This window comes from Dendrobium catenatum, unplaced genomic scaffold, assembly GCF_001605985.2.
Source record: "Dendrobium catenatum unplaced genomic scaffold, ASM160598v2 fragScaff_scaffold_390, whole genome shotgun sequence".
NCBI classification, from domain to species: domain Eukaryota; kingdom Viridiplantae; phylum Streptophyta; class Magnoliopsida; order Asparagales; family Orchidaceae; genus Dendrobium; species Dendrobium catenatum.
The window spans coordinates 6,256,546-6,276,236 of NW_021318852.1; the positions used below are offsets into that span (position 1 = coordinate 6,256,546).

General features: G+C 36.3%; 1 protein-coding gene across 5 annotated transcripts in view; it reads left to right on the forward strand.

The window, feature by feature from the left end:
• LOC110097558 (cyclopropane-fatty-acyl-phospholipid synthase) overlaps nt 1–19,691 on the forward strand; it is a 103,148-nt gene that overhangs the window by 51,200 nt on the left and 32,257 nt on the right. For all 5 annotated transcript variants that reach the window (XR_002303212.2, XR_003700442.1, XM_020823999.2 and 2 more), the window contains 9 exons: nt 4,095–4,123; nt 4,241–4,389; nt 12,500–12,602; nt 12,692–12,787; nt 12,879–12,934; nt 13,040–13,163; nt 18,538–18,600; nt 18,706–18,765; nt 18,846–19,007. Coding sequence is in view for 3 of the 5 variants with exons in the window: in XM_020823999.2 (XP_020679658.1) it covers nt 4,095–4,123; nt 4,241–4,389; nt 12,500–12,602; nt 12,692–12,787; nt 12,879–12,934; nt 13,040–13,163; nt 18,538–18,600; nt 18,706–18,765; nt 18,846–19,007 (842 nt within the window). In the remaining 2 variants the exon portion in view is untranslated. The remainder of the gene's footprint in view (nt 1–4,094; nt 4,124–4,240; nt 4,390–12,499; nt 12,603–12,691; nt 12,788–12,878; nt 12,935–13,039; nt 13,164–18,537; nt 18,601–18,705; nt 18,766–18,845; nt 19,008–19,691) is intronic.

Below are 19,691 nucleotides of genomic sequence, written 5' to 3' on the forward strand. Positions count from 1 at the left end.
AACATGACTAAGTCTCCTATGGATCAAGAAGCAATTGATCTTATTATCCAAAATGGATTCTTGTCCGGGCTAAACTACTCGAGACTTTCAGGATTGTGGCTTCTTGCTGTAATTTTTCCATCCGCCTGTGGGATATCCAAGAGGAAGAAGGCAGGTCGATGAAATACTCCAAGGAAATAGAGAAACAAGATAAGTAGGAGTGAGCAACAGGGAACCTTATACATGCAGAATTTTGGTGAAGTGCGTTCACAAACTCTGTAGAATTTCCTTGTGCAAGAAATTGATAGTAGATTGCTGTTTTTGTTCCCAGTTAACATCAGAGATCAAGAACTCCCATCAGTTACAACAGTTTCTTGTGCCACGTGGGATAGAAAGAAATGACCGAGAGGCTTGTAGTTATCGGGTGATCAATTGTGGCGAAATATTGGAGTCCACTGCGACCTCCTCTTCGCCAACTCTCCAAAACAGGGAATTGTCCATCTTACTCGGGATAACTTTGACAGAAAACTCCACTCAAAACAAATTTCTCTCTAAACGGAAGAGTTTATCTAGATTAGCTTCTCCTCTTAACCTATAGAGCCTTTTAATTATTAATCTACCCTTATGTAGTTAAGAAAAGAAAACATGTCCTATAATAACTAATTAATTATGAAAAGGAACCTTCTAAAAAATTGTCCATAAGAATCTTACACATGGCTATTGATAAAGTTGTTTGCTTGATTGCGATGGTATCGCTATATTACATTTATAACCTAATCTCGGATTTTGCCTAATTACTAAGCTATGAGTTTAGTTATAAGGCATACTCAATAATGCATGAAACCTTTTGTTAGACAGTTTGTTTGAAATTTGCCCCTTGAAATCATTTCATCTTGATTATTTGTATTGTCATTCTTCTTCCAAACACTCTAAATCAATGACAATTATCATTCCTCTTTAATTCAAATTTGATTCTAAAGCAAAGCATCCTTAGAGCTTATTAACTAGATTTAATTGAAAAATCTTTTTAGTGATTGACGAGATCATTAATCATAGAGATTTGCACCTATGGGAAATCTCAAACTCAATCATAATTTTTTTGTAAAATATCTTATCTAAAATTTGATATACATTTTGAAAAGTGAATTCATAATCTTGAATATAACAAGAGCTAGGTGGTTGTTTTCCGAGCCCACATAGACAAGTTGTTGAAGCAACTTAGACTATTAGTAATCTTCTTGGTTGAATTTTCATGCATGGGAATTTGACAGTTCTAATCAGGATGCAACTTGTGTTGAGTTGGTGGTTCTAAAACTTGCTGAAAAAATTGAGAAATAAGGGGTGCAAGTAAGTTTAAAATCTGAATGATTGTTCCCTCCAATCACCTAGTGAGACAACAAGATGCACATGTAACAAGAGACTTGATAGTAGAGAAAGATAGAGTGATCGACTTCAGACTTGAGACAGTAGCATTGAAGGATGCATAACATAAAATGGAGTAGAGTTTCAAAAAAAAAAAAAAAGGGGAAGATTTTAAAAAAAAAAAAAAAAAAAAAGAGCAGTGGCGAGCTAATGTTGTGAGGGTGCCGAACTTGAAGAGTTCTATGCACGCGAGGGTGGATTGGGCATCGATACTAGGTAGCATGGGCTAGCATGAATGGGGGCAGTTGAGCGTGAGTGAGTTTAGGGAGTCTGAGAAAGGGGAGGTGGAGCACAAATGATTGTGAGGAGACAATGTGGTGAGCGCAAGTGCTAGTGAATGTGGGGGTCTTGAGCGTGAGCCAACACGAGTGGAGATTCTTTCATTTGGTGTCGGGGACAAGAGTGTAATGCCTTGCTGATGTAGGCAGGGGGGGGGTCAAATCAAATCCTAATATTTGATTTTTGACTCCTCTAGCTCATTAATGTCTAGTAAAAATTTAGCTCATTATTTCTTAAAATGATTTTTCTTCTTTCCCCTTTTTTCTTCTCATTTCCTTGTCCCTTCCCCTTCCTCTTTTCTTCTTGTCTCTTGGAGAATCGTGGCTTGCTCTTTAGTGATGGCTGAATTCAAAGCATTACCTCCCCCCTTTCTTCTTGGAAAATCGTGGCCTGCTCTTTATTTATGGCTAATTCAATGCAAAATATTAATGAGGAAGTTATTGATTTTAATGCTTTACATTTGGGAATTCAGCCAGCCTTTGTTTTTTCCTAAATGGAATGCTTTTCCCGTAACTATGCTGCTTTGAATTTCGGCCTGCTTGCTGAAACCGTGTGGAATTTTCTGTGCTGGAAACAGTGACTTTTTGCCCTGCTGTTTGGGATTCCTGTGCAGGAAATTTAAGACTTTTATCATTCCATTTATGGGGATTCTTGGGGCTGTTTGGTGGCTGATTGGGAAGGAATTCCAAGAGTTTTTAACTGTTTTCTGTGCAGTTTTCTACTGCAGTTTTTTGGTGTCTTTTAGCCTTCTTCTAGGTGTCTTTTAACCTTCCATATTCCCTAATATTTGGGCTGTTTGGCTGCCCTTTTTGTGCCTATAAATAATATTGTTTGTGGCTGTTTTATGAGAGTGATGATGTGATTTTTGGAAGCCATAACCTGCGGGTTCTTCTTGGAAAAGCTTGAGAGCTTTGTCCACCTTCCACCTCCTCTGGAAATCTTGCGAGCTCTTTCCAACCTTCGTCTTGGCTTCTAACCTCTTTCGTCTATCCGCAAGTGCCATTCCATTGCATCATTCTTCTCAAAGTAAGCAAGTTTAGGGTGTCTTGTTTGAGTCATTTGTAAGTGTCTTGTAAGAGTCAAGTTTGTAAGTCTTTCCTTTTATATGTATAAAAAGTTTGTTTTGTCTAATTACTCTAATTTTTGTGAGAGAGATCCAAATTTTTTGATCACAAAAAACAAACTATTTCTAGAGAATAAAAGAGTACAAGAACTCATAAAAATTAGAGTAATTAGACAAAACAAACTTTTTATATCATATAAAAGGAAAGACTTACAAACTTGACTCTTACAAGACACTTACAAATGACTCAAACAAGACACCCTAAACTTGCTTACTTTGAGAAGAAGGATATAATGGAATGGCACTTGCGGATAGACGAAAGAGGTTAGAAGCCAAGACGAAGGTTGGAAAGAGCTCGCAAGATTTCCATTGGAGGAGGGGAAGAAGATTGGAAAGAGCCCGCAGGATTTCCAAAATAAAAACCTCTCAGGTTTTGTCCCAAAAATCACATCATATCCACTTCCTAAAACAGCCACAAACAACATTATTTATAGGCACAAAAAGGGCAGCCAAACAGCCCAAATATTAGGGAATATGGAAGGTTAAAAGACACCTAGAAGAAGGCTAAAAGACACCAAAAAACTGCAGTAGAAAACTGCACAGAAAACAGTAAAAAACTCTTGGAATTCCTTCCCAATCAGCCACCAAACAGCCCCAAGAATCCCCATAAATGGAATGATAAAAGTCTTAAATTTCCTGCACAGGAATCCCAAACAGCAGGGCAAAAAGTCACTGCTTCCAGCACAGAAAATTCCACACAGTTTCAGCAAGCAGGCCGAAATTCAAAGCAGCATAGTTACGGGAAAAGCATTCCATTTAGGAAAAAACAAAGGCTGGCTGAATTCCCAAAGGTAAAGCATTAAAATCAATAACTTCCTCATTAATATTTTGCATTGAATTAGCCATAAATAAAGAGCAGGCCACGGTTTTCCAAGAAGAAAGGGGGGAGGTAATGCTTTGAATTCAGCCATCACTAAAGAGCAAGCCACGATTCTCCAAGAGACAAGAAGAAAAGGGGAAGGGAAAGGGACAAGGAAATGAGAAGAAAAAAGGGGAAAGAAGCCCCCCCCCCCCCCCCCCTTGCCTACATCACTTGCATGCCTAATTAGCTCTATTTGTTAATCTAAGGATGCTAACCTTTCCTATGCAAAATGGTTACAGAATATGACCTAATTTAAATTTATATTTCAGTGCACATGAATGACTTACTTATTTGGGATGTTCACACATCCAGCTTAAACCTTAAAAAATCTAATTTCTAATTTTTGGATATATTTCTCTACGTTATCATTTTTGGTGGATAATACATCTTTCTTATGGAGTCTAAACCTTTTATTGTAATTCTTTGCAGGCTATGGCTTCCACGAAGATGGACTTAAGGTAATTTTAAAATTTGTTACTTGTATGAGCAAAAAGTTGAAACTTTGAAGTAATTTTTATCATGAAATTTAACTGTAGAGAAATTTCTAGCTCATTATATTTTGATGTCTCTTTCAGGCCGGGTCAACCGTTGCTTATAATATACTAGGGAAGGAGTTAAAACTTCTGAAAAATCCAAAGCATATGACGCTTTCTTTTACTGAAGTTGGAGCAAGGCTTGTAGTGGTTAAATTTCTGGAACGTTACATCGCAACCGGTACTTTGACGTAAGTTTATAATTGTTTTAGTTTAGTTAATGCCATGTATATTTTCTTGAAATAAAATGCTGCTTTTTATACCACGAAATAATAAATCAATCAGGAAATCAATTAGACATCTTTTTGGCTTCTTTTAAAATGAGTTGATTAGATCCAATAGATGGGCTATGTTTTAAGGCGTTCTCATTTGATTGGCTGTACCAATCTTTAATGTTTTTTGATGCATTTTTTGTGGCAATTTGGTTGACTGTTTTTCCTTTTCTATCCTTTTTTGCATGTGTAATGTACTCCAATAAATGAAAATTTTTTCCCATCCGAAATTCACTAGTTCTGGTAATGATGCAGGACTAAAATGCCTAAGCAATGTTAGAAAAGAACCTTGCACAATTTGATTTAGAGAGCTTTATTAACTAAAATACTTGTAGTGATTAAACGATGAAATAAATACAAGAAAGGGATGAGACAAGCTTAGGCCAAGTCACACGATGAGAGGTTAGGATCTCAAAATAATCAATAATTCAAAATATAACATACATGACATATTTTCAACAAGAAATCCCTACGCTAACAATGAGATTATTCACTATGAAGAGTCCTTCACTCAATTCTAATTTACTAGGCTTAGTTGAGAGGTTTAACAAGATCGTAGTGAATCAATTAAAACCACAAGTGGGGTAAGAGTCAGGTAGGAAAAGATTAGGGGAAAGATTCACCTTGCTTAGGATTTGGAGACAATCCACCATTGGACGAAAGAGAGTTGCTCCTCAATAGCTTCAGCGATGGTGAAGATGATCATTTCCACGTAATTCTCCACAGTTTGGTCAACCTCGAGGATGAGGTCGTAGAAAGGGGAGTTGAGGATGTCAACGCGGCCTTGGTCGTTGTAAATGAAATCGTGGTCACGTTTTGGATCAGCCATGCATGGGTAGAAAAGTTTGTAAGGTGTGGGAGGGAAAGGGGTATGATTTCTTCTTCCCTTTCTTACTTAGGTTAAGCTTCAAACCTAGAGTAAATGATGGTAGGAGGAAGGGGTGTGGTCGGCTAAGGTTAGGAGGGAGAAAACCTCTTCTAAAGAAATCTGAAAGTGAATTTCAGATTTATGCAAGAGAGGATTAGGGCTTCGAAATTTGACGTTCAAATAAGGGAAGGGAAAAGGAAAGTGCTCCTTGGCTTAGGGAATTGATTGGGGTTCCAAATGAGGTAGGAATTTATTATGGAATAAAGAGAGAGGAGGATGAGGCCGGCGACATCATAGGGGGAATTGGGCTTGGGAAGGAAATCAATGCTAAATTGATTTGGGAATTTAAATTAGGAAGGGACTAATTTAAATCCAATCTAATTTAAAGTTCAATTGGGATTAATTTTAGGAACTTTCCTAAAATAGAGGATCCTATTTTAGGAAACCAATTCAAATTCAAATTTTTTTTTGAATATGAATTAAGACTTCTTCCTAAAAGGAAAGGTTTTGAATTTGGAAGGGTTTTGAATTTAGGCGGCAAGGATATTGGGATTGGGTGGCCGACGGCTAGGGTGAGGGTTAGGTTAGGTGGGGTTGAATTTAGGGTTGGTTTAACCATGGTTTAGAGAAGATGGGGGTCCGATGTGATCGGGGCTTGGAGGAGGTGGAGGTGGGTTTTTGGTCGGCGGTTAGGAGGGGTTTCTTGGCCGGCGGCTTGGAGGGATTTGTTGAGGAGGCCGACGGTTTGGAGGAAGAGGAGGGGAGGAAGAAAGGAGAAGATAACCACGAGCCCGGACGCTTCCTACGGCTGATGGGTGATCCAATTCCCTCGTCTAGGGATTTCTCTCCAAGAACTCTCAAACTCTCACAAAGAACTCAATTGCTGAAAATTTTCATAATAACATTCATTAGCCCTCAAAGGAGGGGAAGGCTTTAAATAGCCCAAAACAATGAAAATACAAAAGACTCAATTGCCTTTAAGGCATATATAGGACTAGACCCTTAAGCGAGGGCATAAATGAAAAAAAATACAATACACTCATGAAACATAATATAATAATAAAACTAATATAATAATATCAAAAGTAGATCGGTGAGATCGTGGCCGTAGATCGTCGGCCCCACCTTTGGTAGACTCTCCAAGGTCTGATGTCCTCATCACCTTGGCCCTTATGCAATAGCTTTGATTTTATTCTGATCCATTGAAATACCTTAACTGCTTAGGAATTAGTAGACTAGGTTAGACTCACTTAAATCTCACTAAAGGGGTGCATGCAAATGTTGGACAACAAGCAAAACCAAAAAAATAAGATATCTAGGTGATGTTATGCATGCAAACAAACTAAGGGATGGTTAGGTAGACTTATAAGATTACTTTTAGCACTAATAACGCATGCCTACCATGCTCTGATAGAAAGAAGGGAGAGCGAAGGAAATTTGTTGGGCCTTGGTCATCATACACGTAACCATGATCAACCTTGGGATTGGCCATGCACTAGCAAGAAGTCGTGGAGGAGTTTGTAGTCTCTTTCCCTCTTAGGATGCTAAATTGCATGAGAAAGAAGCAACTCAAGAGATGAGAGAGGAAGGAGGGGGGGGGGGTCGGCTAAGGGGGAGGGTTTCTTTTGGCCAAGTTAGGGTTTGGGTTTGTGTGAGGGAAAAGAAGAATAAATATGAAATTTATTTCAGATTTGGGAATTAATTGATGGGAGGGAAATATGAGTTGAATTCAATTTGAAATTCAAAGCTTGTGTAGGGTTAAAGTGGAGAGAGAGAGGGGGAATTAAAGAGGGGGAAGGAGGGCCGGCGGTATGCTTGGGAGATGGGGGGATTGGGAGTGAAATTCAAAGTTTCTAATTGCATTAATCCCCTTTTGGAAAGAAGTCAAGAAATCCAATCTCAATTAAAATTAATTCGGGCATAGATTTAGGGACTTTCCTAATTTAGATTTGACAATGTAGGAAAGTTTTCTGAAATTCAAAAATTGATTTTCAAAATTTAAAATTTCTTCCCAAGTTATCTAGGCTAAATTAAGAAGGCTATTATGATGATGGAAATTATCATCAAGAGGGGAGTTTGGGTGGGTAGGGGCCGGCAGCATGATGGGAGGTGGGAACGACGGGTGGTGGAGAGAGGTCTGCTTGGCGACTAGGAAGAGAGGGAGTTGGATAACCGTCGGGTAAGGGGTTGGGTTGGCCGACGTGGAGGATTAGGGGGAGGAGGGAGGTGGGCCGTCGGCTAAGGCAAGAGGAGGGGTGGTAGTTTGGAGCAACGGAGTCGATTCAGACCACGATCTCCAGACACTTCCAGCGACTGGTGGGTATTGCTTTTGCCCTCACCTAGAAACTTACTCAAGAACTTACAAGCTCTACAGAGAAATTAGAAAAAAAATTTATTCATCAATAATCCTCATACAAAGACTAAGACCTTATATATAGGTCTTCAAACAACTAGAAAGAAATGACAGGAATGCCCTCAAGGTTACAACTCTCGGTACATAATAGATAAGGGTACAAATGACAAAGCCTCAAATAAAATAACTGATAAAAAATATAGACTGCTAATCGCAGCTGTCGATTTATGATGCTTCCGGTGATAAACATTCTGGAATCTCTTGCTGATGTCTACATTAGTATTTGGATAGGTAGTGAATTCAACTTCATATTATATTATGGATCTATCCCCTTGTACCAACCTCCGAAATTTATTTTGCATTTGCCTTGCATAAAAAGGAACAAAACAATCTATGAACACCTGAGTAAACATATCTAATTTGACTGGATACTAGGTATCCCTCCAAACTTATCATGTTGTTGACCCCTCCACTACCTTTCAGCCTCGCCATCAAGTGCAAATAATTATGATGACAACTTTCTCACTTATGGGCAGAACATCCCCTCTAGTATCTTCTCAATCCGTAATAATCAATTTTCTGTCTCAATTGGTCTTTCTATTCCTTTAAACAATGGAGTTTCTTATCCTAAATAATTTTAAATATCCATTGACATGCTACTACTACCACTTCATGATGGTTGAGATCTTGAATCCTGAATCAATTGAGTCATTGATGTCATCATTTGAGTGAGTGCATCGATATTAACAGCTATATTTGGTACAACTATTTCTACATCTTCAGGATCATTCTGAGTCCTGAAATAAAATAAACAATCTTATAAAAATTTATAATTTCATATTATATCAATTTTCTTAAACTCAATTATCAATCTAATGTCTCTTTTAATATGATTCATATCGTGTTTGGGTTTTGAACTTTTGATACTACTTTTGTCACGATCTGGCCCAAAAACTCGAATTAAAGAGGCGAGAGCAGATGGTCTTATGGTTAATGCATTTTTTTTCAATAACATACAACACTAAACATACTAGCATCCAATATTTAACTGAAGAGTCACTAAAACATATTTTTCAATTAAATATATACATAACCAGTTCATACCAATTTTTATTCGATTTCCTTCTTCTTTAGACGAATTCTTCTTTGCAGCCATTTATTTCTCAGATGATTTACCTGAAATTTTAATTTAATAATTTAAGTTTATATAATAAACTCAGTGGATAATCACAAATTGTATTATAACAGTTAACCATACATTGATATTCATGATCCTTTACATTTCTTTTACAGTTAATATATACATAACATTTCATATAATTTAGAGTCTTATTATATTTCTTTTCAATAACTTATTTCTTTTTCTATTTCATTTATTTATTTTCTATTTTTATTTATTCATTTTCTTTTTTCATTTAGTACAAGAGCACTGACTAAAATTTTGTACCAATGAATGTACATCTATATCTATTTTCATTTTCATTTAACGTGCACGTGTACATTGTATACCCCAGCCAGTACCATAAGGGTGTACATTGTATACCCCAGTCAGTACCATAAGGGTGTGAATCCCTTTTTATACTTTTTATTTAGCTTATTTCATTTTACCATTAAATGTTATATAAATGTAGAAAGACCTTTTTCTCATATATATATATATATATATATATATATATACACATATTGCTTTAATTATTTAGTCTTTCTCAAGTTTGTTGTATATTAATATTTAACTATAGTAAGTACTTGCACATGATATAATGTTTAGTAATAAAATAATGAAAATGAATTTACTATAATTAATATGATCATCCACTTTATTTTTCTTAATTGATTCATTTTATATATTATACATTCAGACAACATATATGCTACAATATATAATAATTGCAATAAAAATAAAAAAAATTATAATTGCTATAAATAATTATAATTACCCATTTTAATTATTTTCGTATTTCAATTTTATTCAAATGCTCTAGCTTTGCTATAGCTTTCCTTAATACAACACCTAAGGTCATATGCAAAATTTCATGAATCTGCATTGAAGTTTCATAACTATAATTTCATAAATTTTCAATTAATTTATCATTTACTAGTTAAAATCTTATCTAAATTCTTCATGGATCTTTATTTGATTTTGATGCTTTATCGAAGTATAACAAATTAAATTTTCTTTCCTGTCCAAAACATAACATCATTCATTTCCTTTTTCTACTTTGTTATATCCTAGAAATTTGTTGAAATAAGATTCATAAAGTTAATATTTGTTACCTCAAGTTTCCTTCTTTCCTGTTGAAACAAAATTTTCACCCATTGGATTTTTTATTATTTGAATTTCTTCCTATTGGAGAATTACATACCATTGCTTCAGTCAGAAAAATCAAATTTTATAAAATTTCTTCTCTACATTTGATTAGAAAAAATAAGAAATTGAAATCACTTATACTTCCTTTGTAATTAGAAATGAAGAAACTTCCAAACCCAAATTCTTTCTCTTTCTCTCTCAATTTCCTTCCTTCGCCTTCCCTTCTCCTTCTCTTTCCTTTTGGTCACGACTTCTTCTTGGCTATTGCTTTCACTCTCTCGTTTGATTCCACTGGAGTGAGTGAATTAGATTTATCTCCCACGAGGAGTCATAGCTTTTCACTCTCGATCACTCATCCTTGCTCACTTACGCAATTCGGTTTCATTAGCTGCTCCCACACTCGTGCTCGGCTGCTCGACTCCACCCGCTTGACGTGCTGCTTCACTCGCTTTAATTAAGTGTCTGGTTCAATTGAACCATAACTTGTCTGGGTCAACGTCTAGATTGGTGGTTAGCCTCCTAGATCATACTCATTTTAATTTTTCTATTTGTCCTCCTTGTTTCTCTTCATTTTGGTTCGTGTAAGAATGTATCCATGTAAAATGTTCATTTCGTGCATCCTATTTATAAGTTATTAAAGCTTATTTCTATGTTATTTAACTTCTCGCTGCTTCAAACATAGAATATATGATGATAATTCTATATATTTCTTTTTACAAAATCAATTGAAGATGGAAAACTCTCTCTTCTTCCAATTATCATTTGTAGTCTGGTGGCTTTTGCTTGTATGCTTCTCTGTAAGCTATCTAAGTTAGTGCATCCACTAGTTTGAAAGAACCTATATCTCGAGTTTAAATCATGTCAATGATTCTCTTTAATTGTTATTTCAAAAGATTTTGATGAGGACATCGATCCAAGGTTCAAACAGGTGTATCGCCGGAAGCATCGCAGATCGACGGCCACGATTCAGAGCTTATATTTTTAGTTATTATGCATTTTATTTTATGTATTCCTTTTGTACCCTTATGTTGAGTTGAGTCATGTTGGGGCCCTGAGGGCAATTTAGTCTTTATTTCTTCTTGTATGCTTGAGACCTATATATATGGGTCTTTTCTCTTGTAATAGAAAATGAATATTTGAATGAAAATTATTTTGTTTCTACTTCTTCTTCTTGCATGAGAGCTTGAGAAGGGAGAGAGCTCAAGGGGAGCAAATCGCAAGGCCCACCAGTCGTTGGAAGAGTCCGCGGCTCGTGGTTAAGTTATTCTATCTTCTCGTTCGTATCTCACTCCATCTTCTTCTCCTCCACCACAAGAAAATCCCTCCACAACCCAAATTGCCGCCGCCCCTTGGAAGCCCTCCGCCGGCCACTTCCACGGCCCCGGCCGGCCACCTTGTCTCCACTTTGCCACCTAAGCACCATTTAAACCCCCCATAACCCCATCATAACTGCCGGCCCCCCTTCCCCCATTACTCCCTTAATTAATGTTAATTTGAATTTCAAATTGACCCCTTCCCTTTTAATTAAATCTGGCATTAAAATTTCAGATTTTTCCCACCAATCTCCTAGCCCACTCCAAGCTCCTCACCCGAATCACCCCACCTCTTCTCCCCACCTTGGTCGCCCTTTCAGGCTTGCGTTTCTTTATTGGCTGCACCTCAGGAAGGCCACCAATTGCTGTCCCAGAATTTCTGAGAGGACAACCTGCTGTCCTGCACCACGTGAAGGCCACGTCTAGCTGTCCAGCAGCCCTAGTCTTCCCATAACTGCTACCCAGAGTTCTGTCCACCTCACAGGATTGCTGTCCAGCAATTTTCAGCAAGGTAGTTTGATGTCCAGGTTGCAGGAACGGTCTCATTTGCTGTCCAGAATTTCTGGATATTGACAAATTGCTGTCCCAAGAACGCTAGTAAGAAGAATTGCTGCTAAACCCTCCTGGAATACACTCTTGCACTGTTCATCAACTCCTCCAGCTCCGAATAGCTTTCCCGTGGACAGTATTACGTCATCGACGAGCAATTCGAAGACTATTCGTGGACCGTCATCGGCTATCCCTCCGTGCCTCCTCCACCACCGCCAACCTTTCCGTGGCTCAAGACCATCGGTGTTGCGGCCCTCCTCATGGCATCGTTAAGTGTGTTGAAGATCATCTCCCGCTAAGCCTAGTGTAGTTGAGTGATTACTCCCCAAGGTGTCTCTCATTATTAATTTGCGGATTGTTGGTTAATAGCTTTTGGTATTGCTACTATCTTTGATTACCTATGAGTTTTGGTTAATCTACTTGTACTCCTTCGCCTAAGCAAGTCAAAGACTAAGGTTCTTTAATGAATTTACTTGTTATTTTAATAAGTTATCGATTGAGATTACATTGTCCATCGTTCTTAAATTTCTTAACAAGCTCCTTCGCATGTGGTATCACATCAGATTTTGTTTCAGCAATTGTCAGTTATGAAAAATATGCATTCGTTTTTTTAAACAATTGCATTTCATTTTCTGTAGGTTGCTTGAAGAAGGGGGTACGATATTTGTTTTTGCAGGAATTAACAAGAGTACTCATGTGAAATCTGTCCTGAAAGTGCATAATCCTTTATTTTACTGGAAGGTTACCTGTCACTGCATCTGTTGGTTGCATGTTCAGTCTGATGGTCCATTAATAGTATCATGTAATAAACTTATCAACTTCATCAACAGATTGCTACAGAAGCCGATATAGGCTTTGCAGATGCTTACATTAATGGCTACTTTTCCTTTGTTGATGAGAAAGAAGGTCTTCTTAATCTTCTTTTGGTAAAACTGCTGCTAAATTCTGAGATATAGTGCCCCTCTACTAAACTTTTCTGTTACGAACTTAGAATATATTTGCTTTATTTTCCTTCAGATTCTTATAGCTAACCGAGATCTGAGAAATTCTTTTAGCAATAACCAAAATAAAAGGTTCGTGCATTCATCAATTCTTTAGTTTTTTCAATAATTTTTTGAGCAATTTCTCATATGCAATTAAGACAGTTGTCAGAAGAATTTCTTAAATACATGATGCAGGGGCTGGTGGACGCCATTACTTCTGACAGCGGGGGTTGCATCTGCTAGGTATTTTCTCCAACATATCTCAAGGAAAAATAGCCTTTCCCAAGCCCGTCTCAACATATCTCGTCATTATGATCTGGTCAGTCACTATTGATTGCTTTTTATAACTTCAGGGTATATGCCATAAACGTTTTTTTATTTATAATTAGGTAATTAATTTCTATCAATCTATGCCAGATTTAGCATATACAACCGTTAAGCTTTTAGATTGAAACTTGTTTTAAGTACTTGGTTTTTACTTGTTGGCCAATTACATTGTTGAATACGTGGTAAGTTGCAAACACAATGGCATTTCTTGGTCTGTATGGGAGAGAGAATTAAAAAGAACCACATATTTTTGAATTATCTTTTGAATAAAAGTATAAATATGTGACTATATGTTGGTTGGATAATATAACAATAAAAGAAAATATAATGAAGGTGAAGATCCTCAATAATGTGGAAATTTAACAATAAGAATTAATTCAGATACCTCTTCTAAACAGTTAGCATATGTGAGAGTTTAGATATTATACCACTCTGCTGCACAAGTCAAGGTGATATAAAAGATGTGAACTTGAGGTTGGAAATAGTAGCAACCAGAGTTGAAGTAATCTGAAGTTTTATTGCCCAGAGGTTGCAAGTTTTGCTAGGGGAGCATGATTTATTTGTGAAAGAGAATAGTGTGAATAAAATGTAGAGAGTCGGTAATGAGATTCATGTTAGAAAAGTCATGAATAACATCGCTAAATAGCGGTATCGATCGAGTGCATCAACAAAGTTATCTACTGAGAGTTTGATGATGTAAGGATAAAATCCAATGTCATTGTAAATGCATAAATCTAGCGAGAAATTGAGAAGAAGTGATGCAGGTCTAAGTATGCTTCAGATGTATGCGTTAAGAACTTGTACGATTTAGATAAGACATAAGAGTTAATAGAAATTAAGACTATTAGCCACTAAACTATAATAGAAAATGTAAGAAGGGTAGCTACACTTAGGACAAATCACATGCTAAGAACTTGAATCATCAAAGTAATTTATAATTTGAACAACATACATATTAAGTAGTCATTCAACAAAAATCCCTACGCTAACAATGAGATTAGAAACATAGAAAGTAAAACTCAATCCCTACGATTACTAAGCGGAGGCAGAGGGCTAGGCACAACTCCTTGCGATTTGATCATCACCTACAAGATTAGTGGAATAGGAAGATAAATGAATAGGTGAAGAAGTTCACCCTTGTTGATGACCGGAAACAATTTTCCACTGGACGTTGGCAAGTTGTTCTTCGACGGCTTCGAAAAGTGTGAAGATGATGCGATCCAAATATTCTTCGACGGAATTGTCGACTTCCGGGTTGACGTCGAAGAAGGTTGACCAAAGGACGTCGATGTTTTCTTGCTCGTCGCAAGTGAATCCGGAATCAAGATCGGGATCATTGTTGACAATGTTGTTGACCATTCATTGGTTTGAAGGGTTGAGGTGTTGACAACAATCGTTGTTGCTTCCCTTGAAAACTCCTATTGAGAGGGAGGAGTTCATTTTGAGATTTCGAGAGGGAAAGAGGCAAAGATGTGGCTGGCCAAGGGTATAAGTGTGGAGCAAGACTTAGGTTCAGATTTTAGAAGAAAAGAGGTGGAGGAAAATCAAACAATTGTTTCCCCAATTAATCCTTTTAGTTTGGAAAGGATTTGGATGTATTTAGGAAAGTTTGGGGGCACCTAAGAAGGAAGGAAAGTGGATTTGAATTCTTCCCGAAGAGGAATAGCTTGAAGTTGGAAAGTAATTAGGTGGTGGGGGCCCAAGGAGGGGGCCGGCAGCATGGGGAAAGAGAGAGAGGGGTTTGGGGAAATAAAATCAAGCCTTCTTTAATTGGATTATTCAATTTGGAAGGCCCTAATTAATTTTCAATTAATGGGAAAATTCAAAGGGTTGAAATTTGGTAACTTTCCTAAAATAGGATTGGTATTTTAGGTAACTTTTCAAATTAAAAAAGATTTGAATTTTCTAAAATAATTGAGTTACCTAAAATATTAAAACCGAATTAGGAAAGAGGTAATTGTAAGCATTAATGGAGGGAAACCCCAAAGGGGGCCGACAGTTTTGGCTAGGGGTTTGGTTGGGGAAAAGGCTAGCGGGTGGGGTGGGGATTTGGGTAAGTGGGTCGGTGGTTAGGTGGGGAGGAGGGTGGTTGTTTGAGGTGGTGGTGGTGGGATGAGCCAACGGGTAGGAAGGTGGGGGAGGCCTGACGGCTTGAAGATGTGGGGGAGGGGAATGGACCTGCGGGTTAGGGTGGAGAAAAAGAGGAAGATGAGATACGACGAACTAGCCCCGAGCCCGGACTCTTCCAAGGCTAACGAGTGATACAATTCCCTCTCCAAGGGTTCTCTCTCCCAAACGTTCTCAAGCTCTCGCAAGAACTCAGAATGCAGGAAATTTTATTCTACATCTATTAACTATGAAAATAAAACATAAGGGCTACATATAGCTTCATACAATGGACTAAAAAAACAAAGCCCTTTGAGTTTACACATGACCATCCTTAAGGGGTAAAAGTGCAAAATAACTAAAAGCAAATACAAAAATAAATAAATAAAAATAAATACATATGACGACTTAAAAATATATTGGCGCGATCGTGGCCGTAAATCGGCGGCCGCGCCTCTGATAGACTTTCCAAGCTCCGATGCCCCCATCAACAAGGTTACGTGCGTGTTCATGCTCATTGTAGGCGGTGTTTGAAGGTGAGTGGTGCAACAATGGGAGAATGTGGCGCATGTTTTGGTGGTTGGCAATGATACTGCTTGTGGCATCTTCTAGGTGCCCTTATGGTCGAGCCCGAAGTTTGGGATTTTTGTTATCAACTAGGACGATAAATGGTAGGACACCATGTGGTCACATGCAAGGTTGGTGAGGTTGTGGGTCACTAGCGACAAAGGTAGAATTCATGGGTTGCTTGGAGTAGAGCTATGCATTTGGTCTGTTTGGATGGTTTGATTTGCAAATTAGCTTTAACCAATTGGTTTCATTTGTAAAATTTTGAAAATCAAACCAGGTGAACTATTTTTCAAACCAAATTAAATTGAACTGAATTTTAGTTTTTTTTTGTTTAGTTTGTTTTTTGGATGAACCAAAATATAAATAATCTTAAGAATAAACGTAACATAATAATATGGAACTTTTAAAAAGAATATTAAGTAGTATTTTCTAAAAAATTATAGTTTTGACATGTAGAATATCCATATTAATCTTTTTGTTACTTGTTTATTTATAGTTTAATGTTTATGAACTCAATTGATTTAATATTTGAAGTCTATAGTGTAATTCAATTTTTGATTTGATCAGTTTTACAAAAATAATAATTGAGCCCATAACCAAAAGATTATATAAAGTCAAATGATAATAATAATCAAACCAATACTTTGTCAACCCAGCCAAACCTACTAAATAAGAGCAGTTTAGTTTGATTTTTTTAGTTTTATCCAAACAATGCGCACCCTAGATATGAACGAGGTGAAAAGTGATAGGGAAACCCAAGTAAAATGCATTAAAGAAGAGGCACGAAGAGAGAAGTTGGAGGAGGTTGACAACATGTGCATGCAAGGTGTTGGAAGGGTTGCATAGGTTGGGATGATGCTCATGGGAGTAAAAGTGACACATGGGTTATTGAATGTAGTATGCTACTAAATGCATTGGCAAAATTCAATAGGGTGCGACCACATGAATAGGAGATGAATTACTTGGCTCATGTGGAGGCTTACACAAGTAAGAACATAAGCAATTTATGATAGGTTGTATAGCGATGATGTGAGGAATCAAAAGAGTCGATATGGATGATAGGGGGATATGAAAGGGGATGAAACCAAGTTAGAAGAGTGAGAGAATTAGAAATGAAGGAAAATATAATAGAAGAGAATAACTTCAATAACGAGAGAATTTAACAATAGTAAATTTTATAAATTTTTAGTATAAAGAGTTAGCACATACAAGAATTTAGATACTATTGTTGAATAAGATTTATGAATGAGAAAAGGATCAAAATGGTCCATTGACTCTTTATAAAAGACAAAAATGGTCCCCAACTATCATTTTGGTCCTTCAACTATTTAAAAGCGGAATCAAAATAGCCCCATCATGAGACTATTTTGATTATTTTTTAAGGACTTGAGAGATCAAAATAGTTCTTGATATAGTTGGCGATCATTTTGATTCTTCATAAATAATTTAGGAATCATTTCGAACTTTTTCCCATTTATGAATATTGCTGCCAATAATTTTTCATTTATTGATACCAACATTTTTCCATGTTATTGGAAACACCAATGGCTGACTAAGATGCATGAAAAAGCATTAACATATCCAGCTCAGCTTTTTCTGGCATATTGTCCTTGTGAAAGAAGGTTTAATTTCAAGAGCGCAGAGTCTAAATTTTGTTCACCCTAAATTTGTTGTTCCCGTTTATGAATTTCTGAATTTTATTGCATACTTAATGTTGACCAATCCTAGACTAGTATTGGTAGATTGCCTTTGTTTTTTTTATAAGCTCACAGTTTTATACTGCTATTCACAATGTTCCTATGTTAATTCTTAATTTTATGCTCATGGTGTTATTGATGCTGTAGAGTAAAATAATTATTTTGGAACACACCATCCTTAGGATGGAATGAAATCATGGACTCCGTCAATGCACAATTAGCAAATTTGAATCATGATTTGGACTCTGCACTTTATGTTCATAACTTCATATATATACTGATTTAGGAATCACAAGTATAGCTGCTTCTAAAAGGATGCATCTTTGAATGATTATCATGTTCAGGAAAAAAATATGTTTTTTGCATAATTTCTACATGTACGTCCTATTTGCTTGCTCTTGTTCAATTTTTAATCTAGGTTGTAGACTCTTTTGTATAGTTCTACTGCTATGCATTGGTTTCCTTTATAACTTCCTATGAGTTCGTACCATTCAGTATCAAAAGAAAGGCAATTATTTTTAGTATGTCCGATACAGAGGATTGAAAAACAAAAATGAAATGATAAGCTTGATCATGAAGATTGCGCTCTCCCCTAATCTCTCCTACCATGGAAACCTGATGTTTTGATTTTTTGTGCTCTTTAACATTTAGTTAGTTCTAATTCTAGGTTGATAACTGTTCTTTTGCTAGTTGATAATTATCTTTAGGTTAAGAAGTCCAAGAAAATCTATCTGATTTCTATTTTAACGTAATAAAATATTATCCATAATTTTCTTTTAGCATGATCCTTTTTCATGAAGAATTTGGATAAAGAAGAAATGCTTTTCTGTTTTTTTCCTTGTGACTGATCCACTTCTCTACCTGCATATAAATTTCCATCTCTTTTATTACAAACGCATAATTTTATTTTACTTGCTCTCTGTAATTTTTATGTTACATCACTGTTCCAAAGCATAATTTGATTGAATTTCCTTTTCAATCTTTCATCTGCAGAGCAATGATTTTTTCTCTTTAATCTTAGATGAGACAATGACTTACTCCTGTGCAGTTTTCAAGGTGGGCCAATCTTCCTTAAATTGCTTTTGCAAATTCAAAATGATTTCAAACTCATTTATGCATAGATTGCTTTAGTTGAGCTGACCTAAGTGAAAATTTTGATAGACTGAAAATGAAGAGTTACAAATTGCACAAAAGCGTAAACTCTCTATTTTAATCGATAAGGTTTGCTCCAACATAAGTCCATCTTGTAGTGATCTAGATTTTTTTTTTAAGTTTTATGCTCATTTTTCATAACCATTTAGGCTAAGATTGAATCAAGGCATGAAGTTCTTGAGATTGGTTTTGGTTGGGGAAGCTTTGCTTTAGAAGCCGTGAAGCGAACAGGATGCAAATATACTGGTGTCACCTTGTCTATAGAGCAGCTAAAATTTGCAAAAAGAAGAGTGGAGGAAGCTGGTTTACAGGTTTCTTTTTTCTACAACTCTATTACCTTGATTTTCTTTATAAAACAGAGATATTCTTGCATAACTATGCACAGTTGATTTTTGTTTTCTTTATAAGCTCTGCATTGAAATTGACTAATTAACCGTCAACTCTAGAATGTGTTAGCTAAATAAGAAATCATAAATTTGTGAGTTGATTTTGTTCTGTTCCTTTCTTTGCAAATCAAATATTTTCTTGCATAACTATGCTGTTGATTTTTTTGTTTGTTAATATTTGCATTGACATTTATTAATTAACTATTAACTCTAGAATATCTGAGCTAAATAAAAAACATAAATTTGTGCGTTGTTACATGGTCGATTGAAATGGCTTTTTTCTTTTTGATTTGTAATGAAAATATATTTGATGTCTTAAATATGTGTTATTTTTATTTCATTCAATATCACAAAAGTTGATTTATGTGTCAAGGTGTCGGGGTGACGATGCTAGGTGGCTACCACTAGTGATGTTGACGACGATTGTTGTTTGTGGTGGCAGCAGCAGGTGGTGCTTGTAGCTGTAGCAGGTGGGTGGCATGATGGCCATTAGGGGTGGCCAGTGGCCAATAATGGTGACAACTGTCTATTTATGGGCACGATTTTTATTTAAAAAATGAAAACTTTTCTGAAGTATCTAAAATTTGTTTCAAGTTTTTTTTTAATACA